The sequence below is a fragment of the Temnothorax longispinosus genome, chromosome 6, assembly GCF_030848805.1.
Source record: "Temnothorax longispinosus isolate EJ_2023e chromosome 6, Tlon_JGU_v1, whole genome shotgun sequence".
Classification (NCBI taxonomy): Eukaryota; Metazoa; Arthropoda; class Insecta; order Hymenoptera; family Formicidae; genus Temnothorax; species Temnothorax longispinosus.
The window spans coordinates 23,318,052-23,344,950 of NC_092363.1; the positions used below are offsets into that span (position 1 = coordinate 23,318,052).

A 26,899-nucleotide genomic window follows, 5' to 3' on the forward strand; every position below is an offset into this window, starting at 1 on the left:
AGATGGAAATTTATATTTAGCATTAATAAAACATTTATTAAAAATATAAGTTAGGTAAATTATCGATATTATACAATAAGTGAGAACTAGGCAAATTAAAAGCGGGATTGAAAACATTTAAGATAAATTTAACTGTAGAATGTATGTGTAAGGTGTATGTTTGTGTGCATTCTTCGCGGGTGTTAGAGCCCGGGAGATATAGCGACAGTTTTCGTGAAATCATTTTTATAAAGCTAGATTTTTTTCCCATGATGAAGGTGCAATTTTACCAATCTATAAGTGTTGCAAAAATAAGTAAAAAATTAAACAACATGTTGCAAAAAGTTGCATAAATTGTATTATATGTACAAGATTGAAATTTTACATACTCACAGATGACATAAAAAACATACCGAAAAATAATATTTTACCGCGTCGGAATCGTTGCCATGTCAGGTCTACCACCCACGCAAAGTGTGGAAAAAACAAACATTTTTGACTTATATCTACAAGGCTGAATTTTTTTTCTGGAATAGTTTATTGAATAAGATATCCAAAAAATACAGTCTACCGATCGCGATCGTCTCATGTTGCTAAAGCTTCGGTAGACGCAATGGAATGCAAGCGCATGACCGCGGCCGCTGCGCTCCGGGCCATTGCAGTTCGCGGAGAAGTTTTGCATTTTCCGCCACGGAATATTAATCTACAAAGCTGATTTTTTGTCTACAAACAGTTTATGCACTATTTCGATTAAAAATCACATTCTACCTCAACTGAAAAGTGGCTAAATTTTTGGTAAATGTTGCTGAAATTACAGGGCATAAAAAAGTCAAACGATTTGTATTTAAGTCTGAGAAACAGACTGGAGGAAGCTATAGAATCGAAAGGTATGCTACCTGAAAGCCAGGCTGGTTTCAGAAAAGGTAGGTCTACAATGGATAACATCTTCATTTTGAACCATATTACGCAGAGGGAGAAAGGAAAAGAACGAGGAGATAACAAGGTATATGCACTTTTTGTAGATCTGAAGGCAGCTTTTGACAACGTAGATAGAGAAAAATTATGGAAGGTAATGGAAGAAAAAGGAGTGGGACGCAACTTGATAAGCAGGATTAAAGGAATTTATGAAGAAACGGAAACGACAGTCACAGGACGAAGACGGGTCTCACGAGAAGGTTTATCACGATGAAAGGTGTGAGACAAGGCTGTGTTTTGAGTCCAGACCTGTTTAGTCTATATATTGCGGATTTAGATAAAGCGTTAGATAAACGTACTGTAGGAGATATAGGAATGTGTATAGGGGTTGGTCGTTAGCTTACGCTGACGATATGGTACTAATGGCTAAGAATAAAGAGGCACTAGAGGATATGATGGATACATTGAAGTTATTTTTGAAGGACAGGAAGCTGGAATTAAGTACGGAAAAAACAAAAGTTATGATTAACAGTGGAGGTAAGACAGATAGTAGGAGGTGGATGTGGGGCAAGGAAAGAATAGAAGAAGTAAAGAAATTTAAGTATTTAGATTTCACGTTTAACAGGAAAGGAAATTACACGGATCACATAAAAGAATTGAGTGGGAAAGGTAGGATAGCAGTTAATAAGGTATGGGGTCTGGGTAAAAAAATATGTAAAGACGATTTTAGGGGAAGATGGATATTATTTAAGTATCTAGTTTAGAGTGTTAAGAGTGGAATACGCGCGTGGTGGAAGTGTGGGGTTGGGAGTAAAAAATGTATTAGAAAAGATAATGTTAGACTATGTTAGATGGATTTTTAGATTTTTGTACGCCAAGGTATGTGATCTTAAGAGAGTTAGGTTTAAAGAAACTAAAGATTGATTGGGGATTAAGAGCAAAATGAGCTATGAGAAAAGAAGTAGAGAAAGTGGAAAGAATAGGTTGGGAGGAAAGCTGGGAGGAAAAAGATAAAGTGGAGATAAAGTGGTTTGATGAAAGAGAAAAAAGATTTATTCAGTAAAGAAAGAGAGAGTTATTATAACAGGTTGGGATGGGGCCTTGAGGCTATAAGAATTTCAAGACGGGAGAGTACTGATATGGATAAGATAGTTAGAGAAAGAGAACAGGATATACAAGAACAAATTATAGATTGCAAAGTCAGAAACGCGAGGTACAATAAAAGATATAAAGAGATAGGTGCAAGTTGTGAAAAGCCTATAGGTATTTATTAAAAGAAAATATGGATAAGTTAATGGCAGATGATGGAATAAGAGCTTTAATAAGATTAAGATGTTGTAATATGAAGGAAGCAAACAACAAATACTGGTTAGAGGACGAGGAAGTAAGGTGTAAATTTTGTAAGGTGGGAAAGAATAATTTAGAACATTATGTGGGAGAATGCATAGTAATAGGTGATTGGTTTGATAATCTAGGTAATAATAATAAGGAAAGGCTGGATAAGCTTTGCAATGACGTTTTAGGTATAGAAAAAGGAAGGGCATTAAAAAGACTGTGGAAAGAGAAAGATTTATTGAAGGAAAGATAAGAGTAGAATCATAGGAAACGAGTTAGTTGAAGTAGGTTAAAACACAATATTGTAAATAGTTAAGTAGATTGTACAAGGTGTGGACGGATGAGTGTTTAAGGTTTCTGTTTGTAAACCGAGTCCTTTTCTTGGCTTTAAGCTGAAAGTAAATACACTGGGCAAAATCCGACCAATAATCTTCCCATAGTGTTTATCAGGTAATACTAATGTGGGCGGTGATTGAATGCACAAAAATGCATAGGTAACTTTGATAAGCCATAACTCGGCAAAAAAAAATCGTACAAACTTAATTTTTTTTTAATTTGCAGTGAAAAGTCCATATTTTACGATGAATGCCATGATATATAGTTACGAAAAAAATTCATTTTACTCCGTAGAATGTGTCAAAGTATGCAATTTTTTGGAGACGTAACACGTCTTTACTTTTGGAAGAACGGCGGAAGGGGGGGGAGGCTAAATTCAAAATCTAACAATGGTTCCTTAAAGTACAGACTTCACCCTTTAAAATAAAAAAAAAATCTTTCAGACAATTTTTCGCAAAGTTATGCTTATTTGAAGTTGGGCAAATTTTTTATGTAAATTTTTGTTGCGATAATTTTGTGTGTATATATCTATCTATATAAAAAATTATATTTTAGTTTAAAAAAATATTTTATTTACATTAAAAAGATTTTAAAATTAAATAAAACAAAAAATTTAATATACAATATATATATATATATATATATATATATATATATGTCGTAGGCTTTTAGAAAAATCAGCCCGTTAGCTAAAATCCTAGGAACTTAGCTAAACGCTGGCCAATAGAATAATTAACCGTGAATTAGTGTAATAGCCTAGTAAATTCAGCCTCTTAGGCTAAAAGCCGGCTGTTAGCCTAACGGCCTGACACGCTTTGGGCAGTTGGAAAAATGATCATTGAATAGCATTGCGAACCAATTTTCGCAAGTTCATACGTCTTACCATAGTGATAATGAGAGATAGTTTGTTTTGAATTGGAATTTTCAAGCTCTTCTAACATTTTAATTATACGAAGCATGTGTTCACTTGTTATAAAAAGGCAGAATAGACAAAAGAAGAAGACAATGGTTAATACGGATAATGCGCAAACAAAAAAAATAGATAAATAATAAATTAATAAGTGAATTAAATGAAATTGATTTAGTATGCTTACATATTCGTATATCGTCAATAATGAAATGAAATAATAATTGGTAGTCATGCAGAAATCGCAAAAGACCATAATGTAAGTTTTGCACGTCAAATTATAAGGTGAGTAGTCAGTAGATAAAATTCAATAAATAATTAAGAATGAGAAGCGAGTTTCTTCTGCCATTTGAATTCAAATTGAACTGATCTAAAGAGTCAATATTACAAACAATGACATGTAAATCATAACAAATATTAAAAGTATAATTATATAGCCGTTATGACCTTGTCATATATTATATTTAAATTCTCCGAATCTTTTTAAATGTTTTGTTTACATTCCCAATGCTATTCAATGGTCATTTTTCTAACTGCCCAAAGCGTGTCAGGCCGTTAGGCTAACAGCCGGCTTTTAGCCTAAGAGGCTGAATTTACTAGGCTATTACACTAATTCACGGTTGATTATTCTATTGGCCGGCGTTTAGCTAAGTTCCTAGGATTTTAGCTAACGGGCTGATTTTTCTAAAAGCCTACGACATATATATTATGAAAGGGAGGACCCTGCAGGTACCGAGATTTTCTCGAAGAAACAGCTGCCCTGAACTTTCGGCACACTACTTTTTGAATTTATGTTTATATTGTCAGGCTTTCTTTAAATTGTTTGAAATTACTTTCAAAACATAACTTGTAATAATTTTAGTATTTAATTGACAGTAACATTGGTAAATAATATTAAACTTTTAACAAATAAATTTTTAGAATAAGTTATGAAAAACATTTCTTACAATGAGATTTATATAGGATCGTGAATTTATTATTTATTAATATGTTGAATATATTTTCTTTGACATGAAAAAAAAAATTAATTAAAAGATTTTTCTTACCAAAACATAGATCATAATGGAGTAAATAAAAGTGATTATTAACACATCTATAAGAAAACTGTCTGTTCGTTAATATTAATGAAAAATATAATTGTCATGATTGATTTGACTATGTATTGCCATTTTGGCAACATCTACCAAAGATTTAGCCACCTTTCAGCGGAGGTAGAATGTGATTTTTAATCGAAATAGTGCGTACACTGCTTGTAGACAAAAAATCAGCTTTGTAGAACTACGTCTACTGTCACTATAGTTCATGTTAAAGTATTCAGTGAAGGACAGTTGACGTAGCCCTACGTTGTTGGTTGCGGCACAGTTGTTACTGTGCCTGTTTGATTTTTATATTGGCAATTTTTTCTAATTCTATTATGGTCTTCAATCTTTTCTACTCCTATTTCATATATAATTGTTTAAAATTTGGTTGATTATATAGTTCTTGAGTTACATACATTAAAATTTGCTAGGAATACGTACATATACAAGAAGCTTAATAAAGCTGGGTCTAATTAACCAAATCTTAAAGTATTATATATAAAATAGGGGTAGAAAAGACTGAAGAATATAATGGAATTAGAGAAAAAGTAACCAATAATTGATATTAAATTGCCAAAATTGAAAGTGGTTGAAACCTGAGCATAATTATTTGCTTATAATATTGTTTGGCTTCCTCATTTAAGAAGTTTTTTAAGACTTTTAAAACTTTCAACAGGAAATGGGACTATATAAGCTATCTAATGACGTATTAATCATTATCCTACAATTATTATAGTTTTGAACATATAAACGTTCACAGTGTGGCATGTTTTCGTTGATGTTTTCTGTGCTCCCAATGTTACCCTCTATTTACTGTCGACAAAAACGTAGTTCTACGTAAAAAATTAAGTAAAAAATTGAAACGATTTTTATGACATATTTATAGATATCACTAGATTTCCGTTAAAGGCTAATCTTTTTTCGCAAAGAGTTGTCTTCAGCATGAATTCAGCGAATAATGTTTCTTCCATAAAGGAAAAATCAATCTCATTTATCGATTTGCAAATAGAAACTCATAAATAAGTATTTCGCATTAAAAACGTATTTATTACAGCAGAACTCGGCAAGAAATGCAGAAATGCTTTTTTTTATTTTATCGTATATAAGAATATAAGTGGCGCTGAGTTCAAGCCCATACTAGAGTCTCTATAATAAAAGTTAAGCCAATGTAATGATGATTTTTTATTGGTCCGCCATATGTTTCAGCCAAGTTAGTGAGAGTGAGACAAAGTTATAAGTGGGAGTGAGACAAAGCTATAACGGTGTCCTAACTCTTATTATAGGAACTCTAGTCTATACTGCAAGAAATGCACTTATCTCGGTCTCTGTGCTTGAGTTTGCCCAACCCGAAAGACAGTTCTTACAATGAATACATCATGTCATGTCTGCGCTTAAATAATTGACACTTAAATAACTGACTCTGTTTAAAGTTATTTGCGACGTTGTAACTATGATTGATAACCTAATAACGCTATCGATACTGTCTCTTTTGTTAAGTGCCAATATTTCTCGTTCGAATCGCAGCGGCAGTTTCAGTAACACTTTGCTGCTTCGAATTTAACATTGTAGTCAGATAAAGCCTCTCCGGCGTCGGGCAGTGAAATTTATTATTGCTCCATTTCGTTGATTTGGCACCTACCGGTTCCAATAAATTGTTCCATAAACTGTTTGCAACTACAAAAAATAAAAGATCTTGAATAATTTTCTAGATCATTTCTGATGAACAACTAAAAATAGTTTTAATACACATTTTAAAGTTAGTTTACTTTGACTGAAACATATTTGAACACTTTTATCAAATTTACACAACTTTTTTTATACTAATTAAAAATTTATAACTGTTAGAATTAGGTAATTTAAATTTCGTAGACAGATCAAACTGGTAAAACTGGTTAACATTTGGCTACTATGCTGATGATTATTGCACTTTCTCACATTATTACATCATTATAATATTTAGAATATAAAAAATTAAGTCATCTTACGTGTTTATTTTTACGTTTAGGTTTAAATATAAAAATAAAATATAAATATAAAATATAAAAATTTATAATATAAAACTTTTAAATATAAAACTATAAATAAAATTCGTTTTAAACATGAAAGATCAGATTTTTAATTATTAGTTAACAAATTTCTTCTTAGGAAATTCTTAATAAACTTACAAAGAGCGTTGGTCTTTTGACTAACGTGAAGACAATCGCTACTTAAATATGTCATATCGGTATACCCATCTGAAGCAAATGGAATACTGAAATTCACCAGGACAGGCTGAGCTACAACTGTAAAGTCATCCTTTTGGAATTCTGGATAAGTTGCGATTTCCATATCTAGCTTCTGCCACCTAAAATATATTTTCAAATTTTTAATCAATCCGCAATTTGCTTTTAACGGTGACGATACTTTCAACGGAACAAGCTAAAATTAATTTTTAATGTCGCACATTGCCAAACACGTATTTTTTACTTAATGATGTCGTATCGGATTATTTAAACACAGATAATTTTGCATTACCAAAAATAATTATATTAATATTTAATAAATAATATACTATAGATTATTTTCCGTTTTATTTTGCGTTATTACGCTTACTGTCGCATAATGTCGTAATACGTAGATCTAAAACGCTGAAATGTGAGACCAAACATGCAAGAACACAGGACTTTTGGTGCGAGGAAACAATTAAGCGATGGTCTTCGTTCACGTGTCTCAACAATAGCCTTTAAATGTGGTGGCGGAAGCAATGCCACGAAGGTTCGCGGCAAATTATCTCTTAACGTCCGCAAAGCTTGGAGTAGATCAGTTTTATGTGTTTCAAGAACTGACCAAGGCGATGGAATCCAACACATTTCACTGCAAAAGTCATTGCATCCGATCATCAGAGAGATGAACTGCAAATCAAATTTTATTGCTATCGATATGTATGTTTAATAAATAAGAGTGCAGAATTTTTAACAGCGAAGCGAGATATTTTGTTGTAAATACAGCATATTAACAAAAATCTCGGAAATAATTAAAAAATTATAACAAATGATAAGTAGTTCCGTCAAATTTTTATCGCAAGAAAAATCAGTTTAAAACTATAAGGGGTGACAATTAACTTAATTATTACATACAATAAAACATGCAGTTCACGTAATTTGCTGCCCCTCGTTTCTCTCGCTGTTTGCAACAAATTGGATTTGTCTAGTTCAACAAACCTTCCAATGTTTCTGCAGATCTATCCTTGGATCATTTTTAATTTTCTTGACTAACGCATCCGCCATGTAAACCATATCCGCGGACATAGCTCCGCCTTCGGCAACATTCAATTGCGATGCCTGGTGAGTCGTCAAAGAATCTCCCAATGCATATCCTATCAAATTGGGGTTGAATTCCTAATACAATGAAAATTTGTGGGTGACTAATTTGTACACGCGCACATTGTTAGATCAGCTTTTAGCGTTACATTACTCTCCTCTCTTCCTCTCAGGACGTACAACTTTTCTTATCTAACTTATTGATAGTGTCGGTCCTTACGTAAACTTTTCTAATTATTATTTTTCAATCTGTCACAAAATCGTGATTTTAATCATATAAATTTTCTAAGGTTATTTGATACTAAGTAAATTAAAAGAAAAGAAATAATTTTTGATTAGATAGATATATTTATTAAAATAAGAAAAAAATTAAAAACCAAGTAAAAAGATCATAATTTTAAATATTGCTTAATGATGCATGATTATGATAACGATCTCATTAACCGATATAACGTCCTGAATTATATAATATAATATAATATATATATTATATTATATTATATTAATTATATTATATTATATTATATTATATTATTATATAACTTTTATTACTATGTAACTTTTTCGCTCGGCAATATGCTTAATATCCTGGTATTATATTTTACAAAGTAAGGTTGTTAGCATCACGCCCAACTACTTTAGGGGAATTTTACGAAATATAAAATTTGCACATGGGATAAGAGGGAATTCTCCCCAATGCCCCCTTCCGCTAACTACAATTTCGCCGCTCTCGCATGAAGTCACGCGGTAGCTCTAATGGTGCAAAAATAGTATATTGTACAACTAGTGGAAAAAGTGGTCGATTCTGAATGAGTGTGAAGTTGGTCGCACGAGCGAAGCGAGTGCGACCATCACACTCATTTGGGCTCGACCACTCTTCCCACGAGTTGTTCATACTATTTTTTCTAACAAGAGCGTGAAACAGGCCGCTTTTCGCGCTTGTTTTACAATTTCATTTCTCCACTAGTTGAGAAATGGCTCCATGTTTCAACGCTTACGTCATCATTGCGAAATAGATCGTTTTGCTCACTCAAAACAAGCGCGAAAAGCGGCCCATTTCACGCTCGCGTTAGGAAAAATCTATTTTTCTTTTTTTATTATATAATTATTATATAACAGCATTACAAATCCAAGTGCGTTATTTTAGGTGAAGCTCTTTTTACACATTTCTAACTGTTTTAAATCACGTCATTTAACACGATTAAACGAACCAACTTTTAATGTAATATATACAATTAAAAGTATTAAATGACGTAATTTAACACATAAAGAGAGAAATAAGAGCTTCAGTCTAATGTGCTATTTTTAGATGCTTATGCGTGTAAAAATAACACACTTGGATTTGCAGTGTTATTGCACCGAGTATTAGACTTTACTATAATTTTAAAGATTTTAATTAAATTTGATTGATTTAACTGCCATGATTGGCCGCCATCAATATCTTAAATCTCCATTTCTCGTATTTGTCTTGCATGCTAAGATTTGTTCAATAATAAACGTTATAACGTTGTAAGATTTGATTGTCTTACTTTAATGATATTGGGAAGAGTTAGATATTGTCTCCACGTGCCTTGGCCTCCGCCAGCCGCAGTAACTCCTCTATTTTCTATGGCAATCTGGAGCAGACTGGCTGCAAAGATTCCAGCTCCAGTCGCAAGAGAATCGCCCATCGCGGCAATGACATCGATATCACCCGGTCTTAGTTTATGCACCGACTTTGGCACTTTTGACGATCGACCACCTGAAATTTATTGTCAGTCATAGTACTCCTCGAGTACACGTTGTTTCGCATTTCTATTATCTTTTTTATAACAATTTAATTAATTGTATAACTTTGAATCGACAATTCTTAAATGAAAACGTCGACATATACGTTTTTATTAGCGATTGAGATAAAATCACACTCTTTAGTTACATAAACCTTGTTTTGTAATGGAATTTTAATTCGTTATACATATAAGATTCTTGTTATTATTATATATAATATGAAAACAAAAATTGCAATAAAATAATTATGTGCGACGATTTTGCTAAAAGAAAAATTCAAGTTAGCCAAACATGAGACGTATATAGACACCAAAAATATTGAACTAGGAATAAAATGCCTTACTTTAAGAAAAACCATTGACATGTAAAGAAGCTTCTCAATTTTTAATAACTGTATTTTTAACGCAGATGTATAGTATTAATTATAAAGAGACAATAAGACAATTATGACCAGCGAGGAACAATTATTTATTTATCGATAAGGAAATAGGAAATGATAATAGATTTCTTTTTCTACCTGTCACATTACAAGGGAACGGAACATTGTCGGGAATAATTTCTTGCGTTTTATTTGCGTTTCTTACTGCTTGCAGATACCTTTCTTCCATTCCTGTCTTACCTGCAAGAAGTTGTACGTTACAATTTACAGAGAAATTATTACCTACATACGGTCATACGGAAATAAATTTTGTTCTTAAGAAAAATATAAATTTAGTTTATAATTAAAATACAAAGCAATATGAAATTTATACTTGTTTTATTGAATTAATTAATTACAATAAAAGAATAATCGTAACTATTAGAAATGTTCATGTTTTACTTTTACAAATTTTTTCAAATAATCGGGCTTTAAACGCTCACAGCATGCAGAACCTTGACATTGTTATTTTTACCAAAATAGCTCTATTTTTTAATAATAATAAAATTATCGTTATCGTTTTAGTGTCCTTGTGCAGCTTTTTTATGTATATATATATATAAAATATACCTGCTCAACGGCAATATAAGGACACCTGTCGTTAAAAGATCGGCCTTCAATATGAGATTTAAGGTAGTTCTGGTCGGTACACGTATCAACTAAAAATTTCGTCTCCAGTAGATAGGGAGATTCAACACTTATTCAATGCTACCCGAGCGACACTTTTGACTGAATCTGTACAGTCCGAATTTGCTCACATAGAAACAGCTCATGTATGACTACACTACTACCACACTTACGAAGCGGCGCGTTAATCGTGGCAATATCGCATTTCTGTCCCTTTCGAATAATGTCAGATCCAGTGCGTTTGAAAGGTCGGTTTATCAAGAAAAAAAGTCTTGATAAACGAAAAAAAGCCGTTGCATAAAAAGCAATGTGCATAGCAAATGCTGCTAAATGTGAACAGGTGCCACATAATCTCACTGAAAAATTACAAACATTTCAATTTGAAAGCAGACGTATTACTGATTCTTTGCAAAGTGATATCTTTGAAACTAAACGGTGAAAAAGTTAATTTTTTTTAGAATAATCTCACACTCATGTTTTATACCCTACTGTTTTTTTTTTAATTAAAATCGTATAAGATCCATTCCATCGTTATATATTAAAATGTGATGAAAGTGCCATCTTCCACGTGGTGTGTATAGGGCGCAGGCACAAGAAGTGCTATTTTTAATTAATAAACTAAACGGTGAATTGACTTTAAAATTTCGTAATTGATACATATTAACTCCGTCTACAACATATTAAAATTTCAAAAAATGTGTGAAAGGAGTAAAAAACAAGTTTTTTTTATTATAAAATTGTGTTGATACTCATTTGCTTTGCTGCAAGAGTTTAAGCTAGATCGTTTGAACAAATTTGTAAGAGCAGAAGATAGACATTAACGTCCGATCGAAAACTCGGTTTCGGTTTCGGCCAGTTTTGACCAAAAATCGGAGTTTGGTTGGTTTTTGGTTTCGACCGAAAGGGAGTTTCGGTGACGTAGCCGAACTGTTTATTTTCCACAGATTTTCCAAAAACTTGTTTAAAAAATATTTTTATGTTTAGAAATTTGGTTATTATTGAAATAATATGATTATGATACTACGAATAGTATATAGCATACTATAGGTTGTGATAATAAGATTGTAATAGTAGGATTATGATAATATGTGTAATTACTATTTGATAATTAAATTATGATATTTCTATTATAAACAAAAAGTACGAAGGTCGTTCAGTCAAACCGGGACTTTTAGTTGCACATGATATAAAACGAATGCAATCGCAAATTCTTTTTATAGTGGTAAATGGCAAGTGTCTATCATCGGTATGTGGCGTAGTTCTCTCGAGTCAATTGATAATCAGTTATGCAAAATGGCGGACAACAGCGAATTATTATGAAGTTTCTTGTGAATAAAGTTGTGAAACCGGTGGATATTTACGAAGACTTCAAGCACAGTACGACGATGAGACAATTAGCCGCAGTAAAGCATTTGAATGGTGCAAACAATTTAAAGATGGCTGTACAATGCAGCCCATCGCACTACTTGCACATTATTGGAACTTGGCTGGAAGATATTGTCTTATCCTTTCTAAGCCTTGCGTCTAAGATCTGCTCGGAGCAATTTCTAGCATCGTAGACACAAGGTTTCACAGTCCAGACCTCGCTCTGAGCGATTTTCATCTTTACGGACCTTAAGAAAACTTCTTGGGAGGTCAGCAATTCAGAACTGACGACGAAGTAAAACACGCTGTCCGATCCTGGCTCGGGCGTACAAACAAATGTTTTTGTGCTACTGGTATCCAGGCATTAGTGAAACACTGTGGCAAGTGCATAAATGTAACAGAAGACTATTGTCCAAATATCGAAAAATAATTTATAGTTTTCATTTCTATAAATGCGTTCCATTTGCGTTATTTCGTACCAAGTCCCGATTTGACTTGAACGACCCTTGTATATAGTATATATGTGCGTATACATATATGCGCGCGTATACGGCCCTTCTAGGATTTTCATGAAAATTTCGATTTTTAGTTTTTGGTTTCGGTTTTGGCCAAAATTGACACATAACCGAATATTTGTTTTCAGGTTTGGGCAAAATTAAAAAAAATTGTTTCGGTCGGACTTTAGTGGATATCTCTCTTTAATTAAAAGTATTATAGTTTTGAAAAAGTTATGACTATTTTTATATTGTAATTAGTGAAATTCAATAAAGTACACATCTCATATACTGCTCTATATTTTAGTTATAAAAGAAATCTATTTTTGGGCGATCACACAAATATATGACACGACTATGTAATTTGACATTCTGATTTTAACTGCATTTTATATGAAAATTAGGAATTGGAAAATTTCAGCACTGTAATAAAGTAACAATCGTGCGACTAGCGAAAAAAAATGTAAATTCTTACATTTCGTACGGTGGCATGAATAACATATTATATACTGGTTAACATACGTACCGAAAGCATTGAAAGTCCATTCTCGAATGGCACGGTGGAGCATGATGTTAAAGGGCGTATCAAGAACGGTCTTTCTATCCGATGCCAATACGGATATATGCAACAAGGCGCAGTAGAACTGCCACCACTTTAACATTGTTCTACGGGATGCGGAATCAACGATGAGCCAAAGTTTAAAGTCGCTTATTGCTTTGACGGCGTTTGGTTCACGCCCGAACTGTGAAACTTGATGTTTTGCAGCAGAAGCGTGTTGCACCGTCCGAGATCGAAGTATCCAATGGCCCATGGTCGAACCTGCAAAACGAGCTCGGATGCAGTGAAAATAACCGAGACCTTGATCGCGCCGTCTGTCAGTCGGGAACAAGGCTGTTTTACACAAGGAACAATTAAGGAACTTTGAATAATTCGAGATTTCCAAATACTAGAAGTTAATAAACTGAAGACTATTTTTCGATGTCCTCGTAGATGATTAGAAACTAGTTTTTTAAGATCGAGGAATAATTTCATAGTCATGATAGTCGGTATCAGAATAATCAATTAGCGTATATTTTACACAAAACACAGATGAACAAAATTGCTAATATAATAAAAAAAGTGTACAAATTAGAAATTTCCACATTTTTTCGCTTATATACAACTCAAGAACTAATCAACCAAATTTTGAAGAATTATATATGAAAGAGGGGTAGAAAAGATTGAAGAACATAATAGAATTAGAAAAAAATTGAAATAAACAAGAAATTAAGAAAATTTAGGTCGATTTTTGGGATCTTTTACAGGCGAAAGCGGGTACTTCGATTTGCATATTAGATGTAGCAGCCCGCATAAGGAATCGTCGCTTAAAGAAGGACGCTTTTCATTTTTTATAAATCTAATTGTTGAAAATAAAGTCTGACATTAAATATGTGAATCTAAATATAAAATAAATTTGAAGTCCAAAATCACGAAGTTTTGGGTATAATAATTTTTTTCAAAATTTTCTAAAAATTAGCACCGGTGTCTATAATTATTTTGAGAGAAATATTACTATATAAATCGTGAAAGTTTATAACTTATATTTCACTGATGCAACAGATTTATTTTTAAAGCTGCGAGACAAACGACAATTACATATAGCCATCGTCCATATAACGTTCGCTGCCGCCAATTATTTTCCAACAATCTGATATGCATATCGCTTCTAAAGGTCTTAATGGGCACATCGGCAGACCGAGTTAACAGTTTTTATTCTTCTTTGAACAAATCAATCTTCAGAATGTAAACAACAAGAGAGTAACGTAGAAATGTAGAGAGTTTGTTTAAAAAACGCACGTACGATTAAAATGTATAATAAATATATTAGTTTGAACCCAGTTAAACTGTCTCTGTGCTTCAGTTTGCTCAACCCGAAAGACGCCTCTTACAATTAATACACCATGTCATCTTGTCTACGCTTAAATAATTGACACTGCGACTCTGTTTAAAGTTGTTTGCGTAATTGTAGCTATGACTGATGACCTAATAACGCTATCGATACTGAAGTCTCTTTTGTAAAGTGCCAATATTTCTCGTTCAAATCGCAGCGGCAGTTTGTTGCTTCGAATTTAACTTTGTAGTCAGATAAGGCCTTTCCGGCGTCGGGCAATGAAATTTATTATTGCTCCATCTCGTTGATTTGGCACCTACCGGTTCCAATAAGTTGTTCCATAAACTGTTTGCAACTACAAAAAATAAAAGATCTTGATTCATTTTCTAGATCATTTCTGAACAACTAAAAATAGTTTTAATACACATTTTAAAGTGAATTTACTTCCACTTGACTGAAACATATTTGAACACTTTTATCAAATTTACACAATTATTTTATACTAATTACAAATTTATGCTATTATAGAAACTCGATGCTATAATATAACTGTCACAATTAGGTAATCTAACTTTCGTAGACTGATCAAACTTGTCAAGCTGGTTAACATTTGGATAATATGCTGGTGATTATTGCACTTTCTCACAATATTATATCATTATAATATATTGAATATGAAAAATTAAGTGCATCTTACGCGTTTATTTTTATGTTTAGGTTTAAATATAAAAATAAAATATAAATATAAAATATAAATATAAAATATAAATTCTAAAATATAAAATGTAAAATATAAAAATTTATAATATAAAACTTTTAAATATAAAACTATAAATAAAATGCGTTTTGAATATGAAAGATCAGTTTTTTAATTATTAGTTAACAAATTTCTTTCTAGGAAATTTTTAATAAACTTACAAAGAGCATTGGTCTTTTGACTAACGTGAAAACAATCGCTACTTAAATATGTCATATCGGTATATCCATCTGAACCAAGTGGAATTGTTAAATTCACCAGGATAGGCTGAGCTACGACTGTAAAGTCATCTTTTTGGAATTCTGGATAAGTTGCGATTTCCATATCTAGCTTCTGCCACCTAAAATATATTTCCAAATTTTTAATCAATCCGCAATTTGCTTTCAACGGTATAAGTGATACTTTCAATGAACCAAGCTAAAATTAATTTTTAATGTCGCAGATTGCCAAACACGTATTTTTTACTTAATGTCGTATTGGATTATTTAAACACAAATAACTTTGCATTACCGAAAATAATTATATTAACATTTAATAAATAATATACTCTAGATTATTTTCCGTTTCATTTTACGTTATTACGCTTACTGTCGCATAATGTCGTAATACATAGATCTAAAACGCCGAAATGTGAGACCAAACATGCAAGAACATTCGAAGTCCGTTGTGAGGAAACAATTAAGCGATGGTCTTCCTTCACGTGTCTCGACCAAAGCCTTTAAATGTGGTGGCAGAAGCAATGCCACGAAGGTTCGCGGCAAATTATCTCTTAACGTCCGCAAAGCTTGGAGTAGATCAGTTTTATGTGTTTCAAGAATTGACCACGGCGATGGAATCCAACACAATTCACTGCAAAAGTCATTGGATCCGATCATCAGAGAGATGAACTGCAAATCAAATTTTATTGCCATCGATATGTATGTTTAATAAATAAGAGTGCCAGAATTTTTAACGGCGAAACGAGATATTTTGTTGTAAATACAGCATATTAACGAAAATCTCGGAAATAATTAAAAAATTATAACAAATGATAAGTAGTTCTGTCAAATTTTTATCGCAAGGAAAATCAGTTTAAAACTATAAGGGGTGATAATTAACTTAATTATTACATACGATAAAACATGCAGTTCACGTAATGATATTTGCTGCCCCTCGTTTCTCTCGGTGTTTGCATCAACAAATTGAATTTGTCTAGTTCAACGAACCTTCCAATGTTTCTGCAGATCTATCCTCGGATCGTTTTTAATTTTCTTGACTAACATATCCGTCATGTAAACTACATCCCCGGACTCAGCACCGGTTTCGGCAACATTCAATTGCGATGCCTTGTCAGTCGTAAAAGAGTCCCCCAATGCATATCCTATCAAATTGGGGTTGAATTCCTAATATAATGAAAATTTATGGTGACTAATTTGTACACGCGCACATTGTTAGATCAGCCTTTAGTGTTACATTACTCCCTTTCCTTCCCCTTCAAGACGTAATACAACTTTTTTTATCTAACTTATTGTTATAGTATCCGTCTCTATGTTAATTTTTTAAATTATAAATCTGTCAAAAAATCGTGAAAATCTGTCACAAAGATCATATATTTAATTATACTTTCTAAGATTATTTAATATATAAAATAAATTGGAAGAAAAGAAATAATTTTCGGTTAGAGAAAGACATTTATTAAAGTGAGAAAAAAAATTAGGGAGCGAATAAAGAGCTCACAATTTTAAATATTGATCAATGATGATTATGATAATGATTTTATTAACCGATATAACACTCTGAATTATATAATATTATATAATATATTATATTGTATATTATATATATAACTTTTTGCTCGGCATTGCTTAATATCTTGGTATTTTAATTTACAAGTTAAAGGTTGTTAGCATCGCGCCCAACTACTTTACGGGAATTTTACGAAATATAAAATTTGCATATGGGATATAAGGGGGGAATTCTCTTCAAAACCCCCCTCCGCTAACTACAAATTCGCTGCTTTCTTCTGCTATGAACACTATGAAGTCACGCGGTAGCCATAATGATGTAAAGAAAGTCTAGTTTCTTTTTTATTACATAACAGCACCGCAAATCCAAGTGTGTTAGCTGATTTTACACAGTTCTTATCGTTTTAAATCATTTAACACGATTGAACGAATTAACTTTTAATGTAATAGAGGAGACCGGCGCTCGTTAATTTGTCATTCTTTTTAAATACTGATTTTTAAAAAAATGTTAGCAATATTTTATAATATTGTATACTGCTTTATAATGTAGCTATATTCTTTAAGTGTAAGAAAAAAAATATTAAACTTGTATATATATTTATACACAAAAAAGTTATTTAATTATAAGCAAAACCGCGCAAATGTGACAACTTACCCCATACCCAGGGTTGGTTGTCACATGACTCTGATTGATTGTCATGTATCTTTTATATGTAGAGGAAACATACGACAAATAGTTCCTGTTTTAATATTTTATTAAAGTTAATGCCAGTTTTTGGTAAATTTAACTTAATAATATTTTGCAGCATAAATTAAACAAAAAATTAATAATTTCTATAAACTTTGTAATATAACTTTCATAAACTTATCCTGAACGGTCATTTTGAACAAAGAAGATTATATTTATAAACTATGTTGCAATGACGGTTAACTAAATACAGGAAAAATTATCTAAAACTATAATATTTCTTATGACCAAAAAGAAATTACGACTAGTAATTCAAAAAACCAACGGAACAATAAAAATAGAGGGAAGAAAAATTTACTCACAACCTCCAATTTTTAAAAAGTGCTCGTAAATATCACATGCGATGTTTTTGAAACGAGCTATTTCGTACACCCGACTAACACGATAGGAGTAACCTACATTATAAAAAAGAATTAATATTCCACTCAATCTAACAAGTGAAATATAAGCTTTGTGACAACTTACCTGTGTGACTTCTAGCCTCGGTCTCCCCTACGATTAAACATATTAAATGACGTAATTTAATACATAAAAAAACATGTAAAAAGAGCTTCAGTCTAATGTGTTATTTTTAGATGTTTATGGCTGTAAAAATGACACACTTGGATTTGCAGTGTTAATGCAACGAGCATTAGATTTTACTATATAAGATTTGATTGATTTAATTGCCATAAAATTGGCTGCCATCAATATCTTAAATCTCCATTTCTTGTATTGTATCTTGCATGCAATGATTTGTTCAATAATAAATCTTATAACGTTGTAAGATTTGATTGCCTTACTTTAATGATATTAGGAAGAGTTAGATATTGTCTCCACGTGCCTTGGCCTCCACCAGCCGCGGTAACTCCTCTGTTTTCTATAAGAATCTGAAGCAGATTGCCTGCAAAGATTCCAGCTCCAGCCGTAAGAGAATCACCCATTGCGGCAATGACATCAATATCACCCGGTCTTAGTTTATGCACCGATTCTGGCACTTTTGACGATCGGCCACCTGAAAATTATTCAGTCGTGTAGCACTCCTCAATTACACGATGTTTCGCATTTCTATTATCTTTTTTATAACAATTAATTATCTGTGCAAAACTTCGAATTGACTGTTCTTCAATGAAAACGTCGACATATGCGTTCTTATTAGCGACTGAGATAAAATCACACTCTTTAGTTACATAAACCTTGATAATCTGTAATAAAATTTTAATTTGTTATATAAGATTGTTCTTAATCTTGTTATTAATCTAAAGATCTTGTTATTGATATATGTAATATCTCTAAAAAATTTTGTTATTAATATATGTAATATTTGAAAAATAAAAAAATTGTAATGAAATAACGATGTGTAACGATTTTGCTTTAAAAAAATTTAAGTTAGGCAAAGATATGAAACGTAGACATTAAAAATATTGAACTAGGAATAAAATGCCTTACTTTAAAAAAAACTGTATTGACATGTAAAGAAGCTTTACATTTTTAATAACTGTATTTTTATGCAGATGTATAGTATTAATTATAAAGAGATAAAACAATTATGATCAGAGGAACAATTATCGTTAAGGAAATAAGAAATGATAATAGAGTTCTTTTTCTACCTGTCACATTACAAGGGAACGGAACATTGTCGGGAATTATTTTTTGCATTTTGTTTGCGTTTCTTGCTTCTTGCAGATACTTTTCCTCCATTCCTGTCCTACCTGCAAGAGTAACAAGTTATACGTTACAATTTACAGAGAAATTAATACCTACATACGGTCATACGGTTATAAATTTTGTTCTTAAGAGAAATGGATTTAGTTTATAATTAAAATACAAAGCAGTATGATACTTGTTTTATTGAATTAATTAATTATAATAAAAGAATGATCATAACTATTAAAAATGTTCATCTTTTACTTTTATACAAATTTTTTCAAATAATCGGGCTTTAAACGTTCACAGCATGCAGAACCTTGACGTTGTTATCTTTACCAGAATAGCTCTATTTTTTAATGATAATAAAATTATTGTTATCGTTTTAGTGTCCTTGTGCAGCTTTTTTATGTAGGGGAGACTGGGGCAAACTTGACACTAGGCTTTTTGCCAATTTAAATCTATCGTAGAAACTTGCCTTTCCTACTGTAAATGCGTCTTTACGTGCCAGTATTATCAACGAAATTTGGTGACATTCTGAGTTATGGTGTAATTTTTAGCGTGACATAAACGTTTTTGAAAAGTAATTAATTTTTTTGATTTCTCGAAAATTTTTACTCTTTCATTGAGCTTTACTCTTGCGAATCTACCAGTAAGTGATTTTGATGGGCAATTCGATGCTCTACACGAATCCGATAATAGTTTTCGCATATTTTCAAAATTTGTATATTTTTGAAGTGACAAAAGTGAAAAACGACGTTCGGGGCAAAGTTGACAACACGTTGTTTTATCGGCTCCCAATAACAAACGATGCTCGTCATGCAGCTAGCAGCTATATGGCCCATGACAAATGTGTGCGCACGTCTAATCGCGAATTTATTTGCACAATAGCCCAGTCATATTAGACTAATTTAGAGGGTTAACCTTTCAATTAATCTTCCCAGGTTGCAAGCACCATGAATCGCTTTAATTTGAGGCGCTATAAGTGGAGTTTATTTTGCTTCGCAAAATTAACGCGAAATAAAAAGTTATTAACAATATTATCAACAAAAAACACGATTTTTTGTTATTTTTTCTCAAATATCTCGAAAACTAAGCAAGATAGGGTAACTAAGTATACGTACCTTTTTTGTAGAGCGTAAAATTATCTACAATAATTATCTGAACAACATTTATCGTCAAGTCAGTCGTTTAGTTTGCGCCGTCAAAGTCCAAGACTCGGATCCTGAAAATCCTCGATTTCATCGTTTTTTTTTATGTTGCGCCGGTGATTTTTTTCCGTCATTTAAAATGGAATTAAAAATCGCAAAAAAATCACACATTATCTGAGAATTACAAAGAATACTTTCCATGATGCAACCGATTTTTCAGACCCTTTTTCTTTAGTTTGTAGCTATGTAAGCAAAAAATTTTGATTTTTTGGAATAATCTTAGTTTTTTGCTGTTTTCAGGCCTTAGAATTTATTTCAGACGAATTTTATCGTATGCATCTTGTTGTGGACGAAATTTGCAACAAAAAAGGACGCTTGTATTTTTTTCGTACGACAAACGCTGATTTTTTTATTGACGCGCAAAGTTATCCAATATTGCGCACAGGTCGGATAACGCTTGTTTAAGATAAGAGATAAGAGATTTAAAACAAGTTTTTTCATCTAAAAATAGCTGTGTTGATACTCATTTGCTTTGCTGCAAGAGTTTAAGCCAGATCGTTTGAAGAAATTTGTAAGAGCAGAAGGTATAATAGACATTATATAGTCCGCGATCGAAAACTCGGTTTTGGTTTTGACCAAAAATCGGAGTTTTGGTTGGGTTTCGATGACGTAGAAAAACTGTTTATTTTCCACAGATTTTCCAAAAACTTGTTTAAAAAATATTTTTATGTTTAGAAATTTTGTTATTATTAAAATAATATGATTGTAATACTACGGATAGTATATAGCATACTATAGGTTGTGATAATAGAGTTGTAATAGTACTTATGATAATATTTGTAATTATTATTTTGATAATTAAATTATGATATTTATAAAGAAAAAGTACGAAGGTCGTTCAATTCAAACCGGGACTTTTAGTCGCACATGATATAAAACGAATGCGATCGCGACGAGTTTTTTTATAGTGGTAAATGGCAAGTCTCCTATCATCAGTATATGCGGCGCTCTTCGGGTTAATTGATAATCATGGCAGTTATGCAAAATGACGGACAACAGTGTTAACGCATATATGTATATAACTGCAAATTATTATAAAGTTTCTTGTGAATAAAGATGTGAAACCGGCGGGACAAATCTTTTTATGCTACTTGTACTATTCAGGCATTAGTGAAACGCTGGGGCAGTGCATAAATGTAGCAGGGGACTATTGTCCAAATATCGAAAAATAAATGTAGTTTTCACTTCTATAAATGCGTTCTGTTACTTCGTACCCTTAAAAGTCCAGGTTTGACCTGAACGACCCTTATGTATATGTGCGCGCGTATAGGTTGTACATACATATATGACCCTTCTAGGATTTTCATGAAAATTTCAATTTTTGGTTTTTGATTTCGTCCAAAATTGACACATAACCGAATATTCGTTTTCAGGTTTGGGCAAAATTAAAAAAAATTGTTTCGGTCGGACTTTAGTGGATATCTCTCTTTAATTAAAAGTATTATAGTTTTGAAAAAGTTATGACTATTTTTATATTGTAATTAGTAAAATTCAATAAAGTACACATTTCATATACTGCTCTATATTTTAGTTATAAAAGAAATCTATTTTTGGGCGATCGAATATATGGCACACGGCTATGTAATTTGACATTCTGATTTTAACTGCATTTTATATCAAAAGAGAAATTGGAAAATTTCAGTACTGTAATAAAATAACAGTCGTGCGACTAGCGAAAAAAAATGTAGATTCTTGCAATTCGTACGGTGCGGCATGAACATATTACTGGTTAACATACGTACCGAAAGCATTGAAAGTCCATTCTCGAAAGGCACGGAGGAACATGATGTTAAAGGGTGTATCAAGAGCGGTCTTTCTATCCGATGCCAATACGGATATATGCAACAAGGCGCAGTAGAATTGCCACCACCACTTCAACATTGTTCTACGAGATGCAAAACCGACGATGAGCCGAAATTTAAAGTCGCTTCGCTTTGACGGCACCGCGTTCACGCCCAAACTGTGAACCTTTTGGTATTTTGCAGCAGAAGCGTATTGCACCGTCCGAGATCGAGGTATCCAATGGCCCATGGTCGAACCTGCAAAACAAGCTTGGATGCAGAGTTATTTAACCGAGACCTTGAGCGCCGTCTGTCAATCGGGAACAAGGCTACTTTGTTTTAGGCAAGGAACAATTAAGGAACCTTGAATAATTCGAGATTTCCAAATACTAGAAGTTAATAAACTGAAGACTATTTTGCGATTTCCTCGTAGATGATGTTGTGGTCATTAGAAACTAGTTTTTCAAGATTGAGGAATAATTTCATAGTCATGATAGTCGGTATCAGTCAGTATCAGAAGAATCAATTAGCGTATATTTTACACAAAACGCGGATGAACAAAAAAATTGCTAATATAATAAAAAAAAGTGTACAAATTAGAAATTTGAACATTTTTTTTCACTTATATATAACTCAAGAACTAATCAACCAAATTTTAAAGAATTATATATTTTAGTTATGACTATTTTGATATTGTAATTAGTCAATTCAATAAAGTACACATCTCATACTGTAATAAAATAACAGTCGTTCGACTAGCGAGGAAAATGTACTTAAATTCTTACAATTAGCAATGGCATGAATAACGTATTACTGCATGGTTAACATACGTACCAAAAGCCTCGAAAAATCACTCTCGAAAGGCACGTACGAGCATGATGTTAAAGGGCGTATCAAGAGCGGTCTTTCTATCCGATGCCAACACGGATATATGCAGCAAAACGCAATAAAACTGCCACCACTTCCACATTGTTCTTCGGGGTGCGGACAATGAGCCAGAAGTCGTTTGGCTTTGACGGCGCCGCGTTCACATCCGAACTGTGAAACTTGTTGTTTTGCAACAGAGGGACGTGTTGCACCATCCGAGATCGAAGTATCCAATGACCTATCGTGAAATGATGTTGTGGTCATTAGATACAGTCTTTCAAGATTGAGCAATAATTTAATAGTCATGTAGTCGGCGTCAGAATAATCGATTAGCGTATATTTTACACGAAACGCGGACGAACAAAAAAATTAAGCAAGAAATTAAAGCGATATTTTATGACATATTTAAATAACGTGTACGCGTAAAATAAAATTAAAATTATTAACTTAATTCTGGTATAATATTGACTACACAAATGCTGTAGTGATGTAGGTATCTTATACACTGTGTTTTGTATATAAGAATAGATGAAAATTGTGTTGAAAATTACACGTCAATCCCGAATGCGGCGTTTATTAAGTAACTAAAAGACAATAGCTATTAGTAAATTTTTATTAAAGGCTAATCTTCTTTCGCAAAGATGGAGGATGGAGTTGTTTTCAGCATGAATTCAGCGAATGTTTCTCCTATAAAGGAAAAATCAATCTGATTCATCGATTTGCTGATAGAAACTCATAAATATAAGTATTTCGCATTAAAAATGTATTGATTACACTATTACAACAAAGTAAAGCAAAATATTTTATTTACATTTTAATTATCTGCATCTGCATACGTTCGCTACCTGATAAAGGTAACAAATAACACGTGCCATTGTGATCATGACATCGTAGTGATATAATAGTTATTTGTGTAACAAGTGCGGGAAGTTGAGAATTGGACACTCGTCCACTCCGCACTCGTGTCCAATTCTCAACCCGCACGTGTTACACACCCTATTTTATATTACAAAGTGCGTGGAAAGTGGCCCATTATTGCGCGCGCGTCTGTGCGACGGATGGCCGATTCCATACACGAGTCAAAACAGTGCGATAATGTTTACATTACCGCACAGTTTCGAAGAAACTTTTCACGCACGTGTGATATAATAGTTATTTGTGTACTCGCCTTCGGCTCGTGCGTAAACTCCGCACCCGGGAATTTTCATCTTTACACACGACTTACACTCCCTATTTTATGTTGCAAGTGCCTGAAAAGTGGTCTATCACGCACGCGTAGCGTATAAAAATAATTGTTATATATATGTGTGTGTGTGTATATATATATATATATATATATATATATATATATATATATATATTTCTGTATTTATTAAACATTTCTGTCTACAATAAAATCACCTTTTTTGTCTCAGCTTACGACTTATTTTAATGTGCAACGTACGCGGTCCATTAATAAAACGCGTCGAATAAATTGTATAAGAATCGTTCCTTTCTTCATTATAATACACATACATGCATACACATGCACACAAATTGTGCTTTGGTAATTTTACATCAATCTTGAAAGCGGCGTAGATTTCTAATAAAATTATCTGAGTTATTTATAATTTTATTAAATATATTTGAAAAAAGAAACATTTATATATATAAAACTAATTAATTAAATAATTAATAAATAAGATCTTTGTGCGCTTGTATAAACTTGGATAGCAAAAAATGTACCTTTTGAGATCGAAAGCCGTACGTGTCATCGTGATCGTGACACCGTAGTAATAAAAATCATTGTTATTTCTGTATTAAATAATTCTGTATTAAACAATTTCTGTCTACAGTAAAATTGCAGCCTTTTTTGTCTCAGCTCAACGACTCACTGTAAGGCGCTGTAAAGCGCGCGTTGCGACTTATTTTAATGTGCAACGTGCGCGGTGCATCAATAAAGCGCGTTGAATGAATTGTAAGAAAATCGTTTCTTTCTTCATTAAAATACACATACATACATTCACACACATGCACGCAAATTATGCTTTAGAAATTCCACATTAATCTCGAATGCGGTGTAGATTTCTAAGAAAACTATCTGAGCTATAACTTTATTAAGTATGTTTGAAAATAGAAACATATTTATAACTAAATAATTAGAATTGATAAATAAGATCTTTGCGCGTTTATATAAACTTGAATAGCAAAAAGTACAACAGATCTTGCAAAGCTGTTAGCACAAAAAGGCAACAAAATTGTTGCCAGAAATTTCGCGTATTCATCATATTTCGATGTCGGCAGAATTATGATAGCAAATTGTTATTATCTATACATTTCTAAATTACTTGTCACAAGTAATATACTTGTATTATTTGTATATTATTCAGTCAGAAAGTATTTTAACGCTGACATTACGTTTTGTATTTTATTCACGATTCCACAATGAAAGATATGGATAGATTAAATTTAACACATTAAATTTAGCATTTGACATTTAATCCATGATCTTCGATTGCAGTAAATAATAAGACACAGAACAGTAGTAGCAGCATTATTATTTGACTGAATAATATGCAAATAATATATGTTACTTGTGACGTAATACACTGCAATTGTACATATTATAGGTATTGTTTGGACAAACATTTAGAAATCTTAGAAAATATTAGATGGTTTATCCTTTTCGAGAGAAAGACGATGCATTAAGCATTGACATACAGAGTCCCGAATGTATCTAGTTACGGTATTGTTCAAGGTATTTAGCCTCTTGATTGCCGATGCAGTACGAGACAGCACGCAGCACTCTGATGATGAAAACTCACATTTGAAAGATGTGTAACGAGCACCTTACATTCGTAATTTCGTATAGCATTAATTTTTTAAATACATATGATTTACAATTTCGTATCATTAACTTATGTAATCTATTTTACATATTTTCCGCGTATCTAAAGCGGCATATCACACTATAGTGTTATGTACACGATTTATTGGAAAAATAGATTAACCAAGACAAGAATACACTGTGAAGAAAAACGCAACTTCGACATTAAATTAAAAAATAAAATTTTTTGTATTAAATTAAAACAAAATAACAGAAATAATTAATCAACAAATTACGAAACAATTAAAAACGTGATTTAATTTAACTTTCTGTTACTTTTCTTGAAATTAATAATATATATTATATAAATCTAGAAACAATTAAATTATTTATAAAGTTTAAAAAAATTGCTTATCTCACAACTCATCAATTCTTCAATTAACTTATGTTTAATCAGCTAATTCTTACCGAATCAAACTGATCTTCAATGATTTCTTTCGCCAAGGATCTATGAATCGTAACATCCGACGTGATCACTTATCTTCTGTTGCATTTTTCTGCCGTGTATGAATCGCTTACACGACGTGCCGCGAGATTGCGACAGTCGCACAACCAATAATGTTGTCGGCATTCACTGGAATATGTGTTACGATTCTTATGTTAACAATAATATCTCAATGATGTTTCTTTACAGTTTAATTATAATTTTTATATTTTATCTGTTACTTCTTTAGTCCAAGATTCAAAAACTAGATGACTGTATGGCTTCTGTTCTAAAAAATACCGTAAAGAAAAACCAAGCTTTAATATGACATTGAATTAAGATAAGAATTTTTTAGATTAAATTGAAATAAATAGAATATAAAACATAACTAATTGTTTAATTACAATTTAAAACATAGCTTATCAATATATTTTATACATTTTACATAGTTAAAGAAAAAAGAATAAGTCGACCTCTCCACAAGGGATGACTGATCTGCACAA

General features: G+C 32.1%; 2 protein-coding genes and 1 long non-coding RNA gene across 6 annotated transcripts in view; all 3 read right to left on the reverse strand.

Annotated features, from left to right (window-relative positions):
• On the reverse strand, window positions 1-14,501 carry LOC139814519 (phospholipase B1, membrane-associated-like). Of its 2 annotated transcripts, none has more exons than XM_071780829.1 (8): window positions 14,363-14,501; window positions 13,048-13,341; window positions 10,135-10,236; window positions 9,380-9,591; window positions 7,752-7,928; window positions 7,144-7,442; window positions 6,717-6,895; window positions 1-6,225 (listed from the first exon to the last, which is right to left on the reverse strand). In XM_071780829.1, exons 2-8 carry the CDS (start codon window positions 13,331-13,333, stop codon window positions 6,044-6,046), a joined length of 1,437 nt encoding a protein of 478 aa, XP_071636930.1. In that variant the 5' UTR covers window positions 13,334-13,341; window positions 14,363-14,501; the 3' UTR covers window positions 1-6,043. The 2 variants fall into 2 exon arrangements, with proteins under 2 accessions (XP_071636930.1, XP_071636931.1); XM_071780830.1 differs by lacking the exon at window positions 14,363-14,501 and adding an exon at window positions 10,606-11,018 and having other exon boundaries at window positions 13,048-13,186.
• Window positions 14,255-23,212, reverse strand: LOC139814520 (phospholipase B1, membrane-associated-like). 3 transcript variants are annotated; one of them, XM_071780831.1, is made up of 8 exons: window positions 23,074-23,212; window positions 22,201-22,497; window positions 19,211-19,312; window positions 18,404-18,615; window positions 16,355-16,531; window positions 15,738-16,036; window positions 15,311-15,489; window positions 14,255-14,747 (listed from the first exon to the last, which is right to left on the reverse strand). In XM_071780831.1, exons 2-8 carry the CDS (start codon window positions 22,487-22,489, stop codon window positions 14,599-14,601), a joined length of 1,407 nt encoding a protein of 468 aa, XP_071636932.1. In that variant the 5' UTR covers window positions 22,490-22,497; window positions 23,074-23,212; the 3' UTR covers window positions 14,255-14,598. The 3 variants fall into 3 exon arrangements, with proteins under 3 accessions (XP_071636932.1, XP_071636934.1, XP_071636935.1); XM_071780833.1 differs by having other exon boundaries at window positions 22,201-22,509; window positions 23,074-23,207; XM_071780834.1 differs by lacking the exons at window positions 22,201-22,497; window positions 23,074-23,212 and adding an exon at window positions 20,372-20,471.
• Window positions 23,207-26,899, reverse strand: part of LOC139814521 (uncharacterized) — a 17,943-nt gene continuing 14,250 nt past the window's right edge. Inside the window, exons 2-3 of the long non-coding RNA XR_011732477.1 lie at window positions 26,381-26,546; window positions 23,207-23,344 (exon numbers count right to left, since the gene is read on the reverse strand). This is a non-coding gene — a long non-coding RNA (uncharacterized lncRNA). The remainder of the gene's footprint in view (window positions 23,345-26,380; window positions 26,547-26,899) is intronic.

Excerpts from the sequence above, each read along its gene's own strand:
- LOC139814519 (XM_071780829.1), bottom strand. The coding sequence starts at position 13,333 with ATGGGCCATTGGATACTTCGATCTCGGACGGTGCAACACGCTTCTGCT. Across the intron at positions 7,929-9,379 it reads CTCTTCCCAATATCATTAAA|GAATTCAACCCCAATTTGAT; the intron begins GTAAGACAATCA and ends TCATTGTATTAG. Across the intron at positions 7,443-7,751 it reads ATCTGCAGAAACATTGGAAG|TTCATCTCTCTGATGATCGG; the intron begins GTTTGTTGAACT and ends TTTGATTTGCAG.
- LOC139814520 (XM_071780831.1), bottom strand. The coding sequence starts at position 22,489 with ATGGGCCATTGGATACCTCGATCTCGGACGGTGCAATACGCTTCTGCT. Across the intron at positions 16,037-16,354 it reads ATCTGCAGAAACATTGGAAG|TTCATCTCTCTGATGATCGG; the intron begins GTTCGTTGAACT and ends TTTGATTTGCAG. Across the intron at positions 15,490-15,737 it reads TATTACGACATTATGCGACA|GTGGCAGAAGCTAGATATGG; the intron begins GTAAGCGTAATA and ends AATATATTTTAG.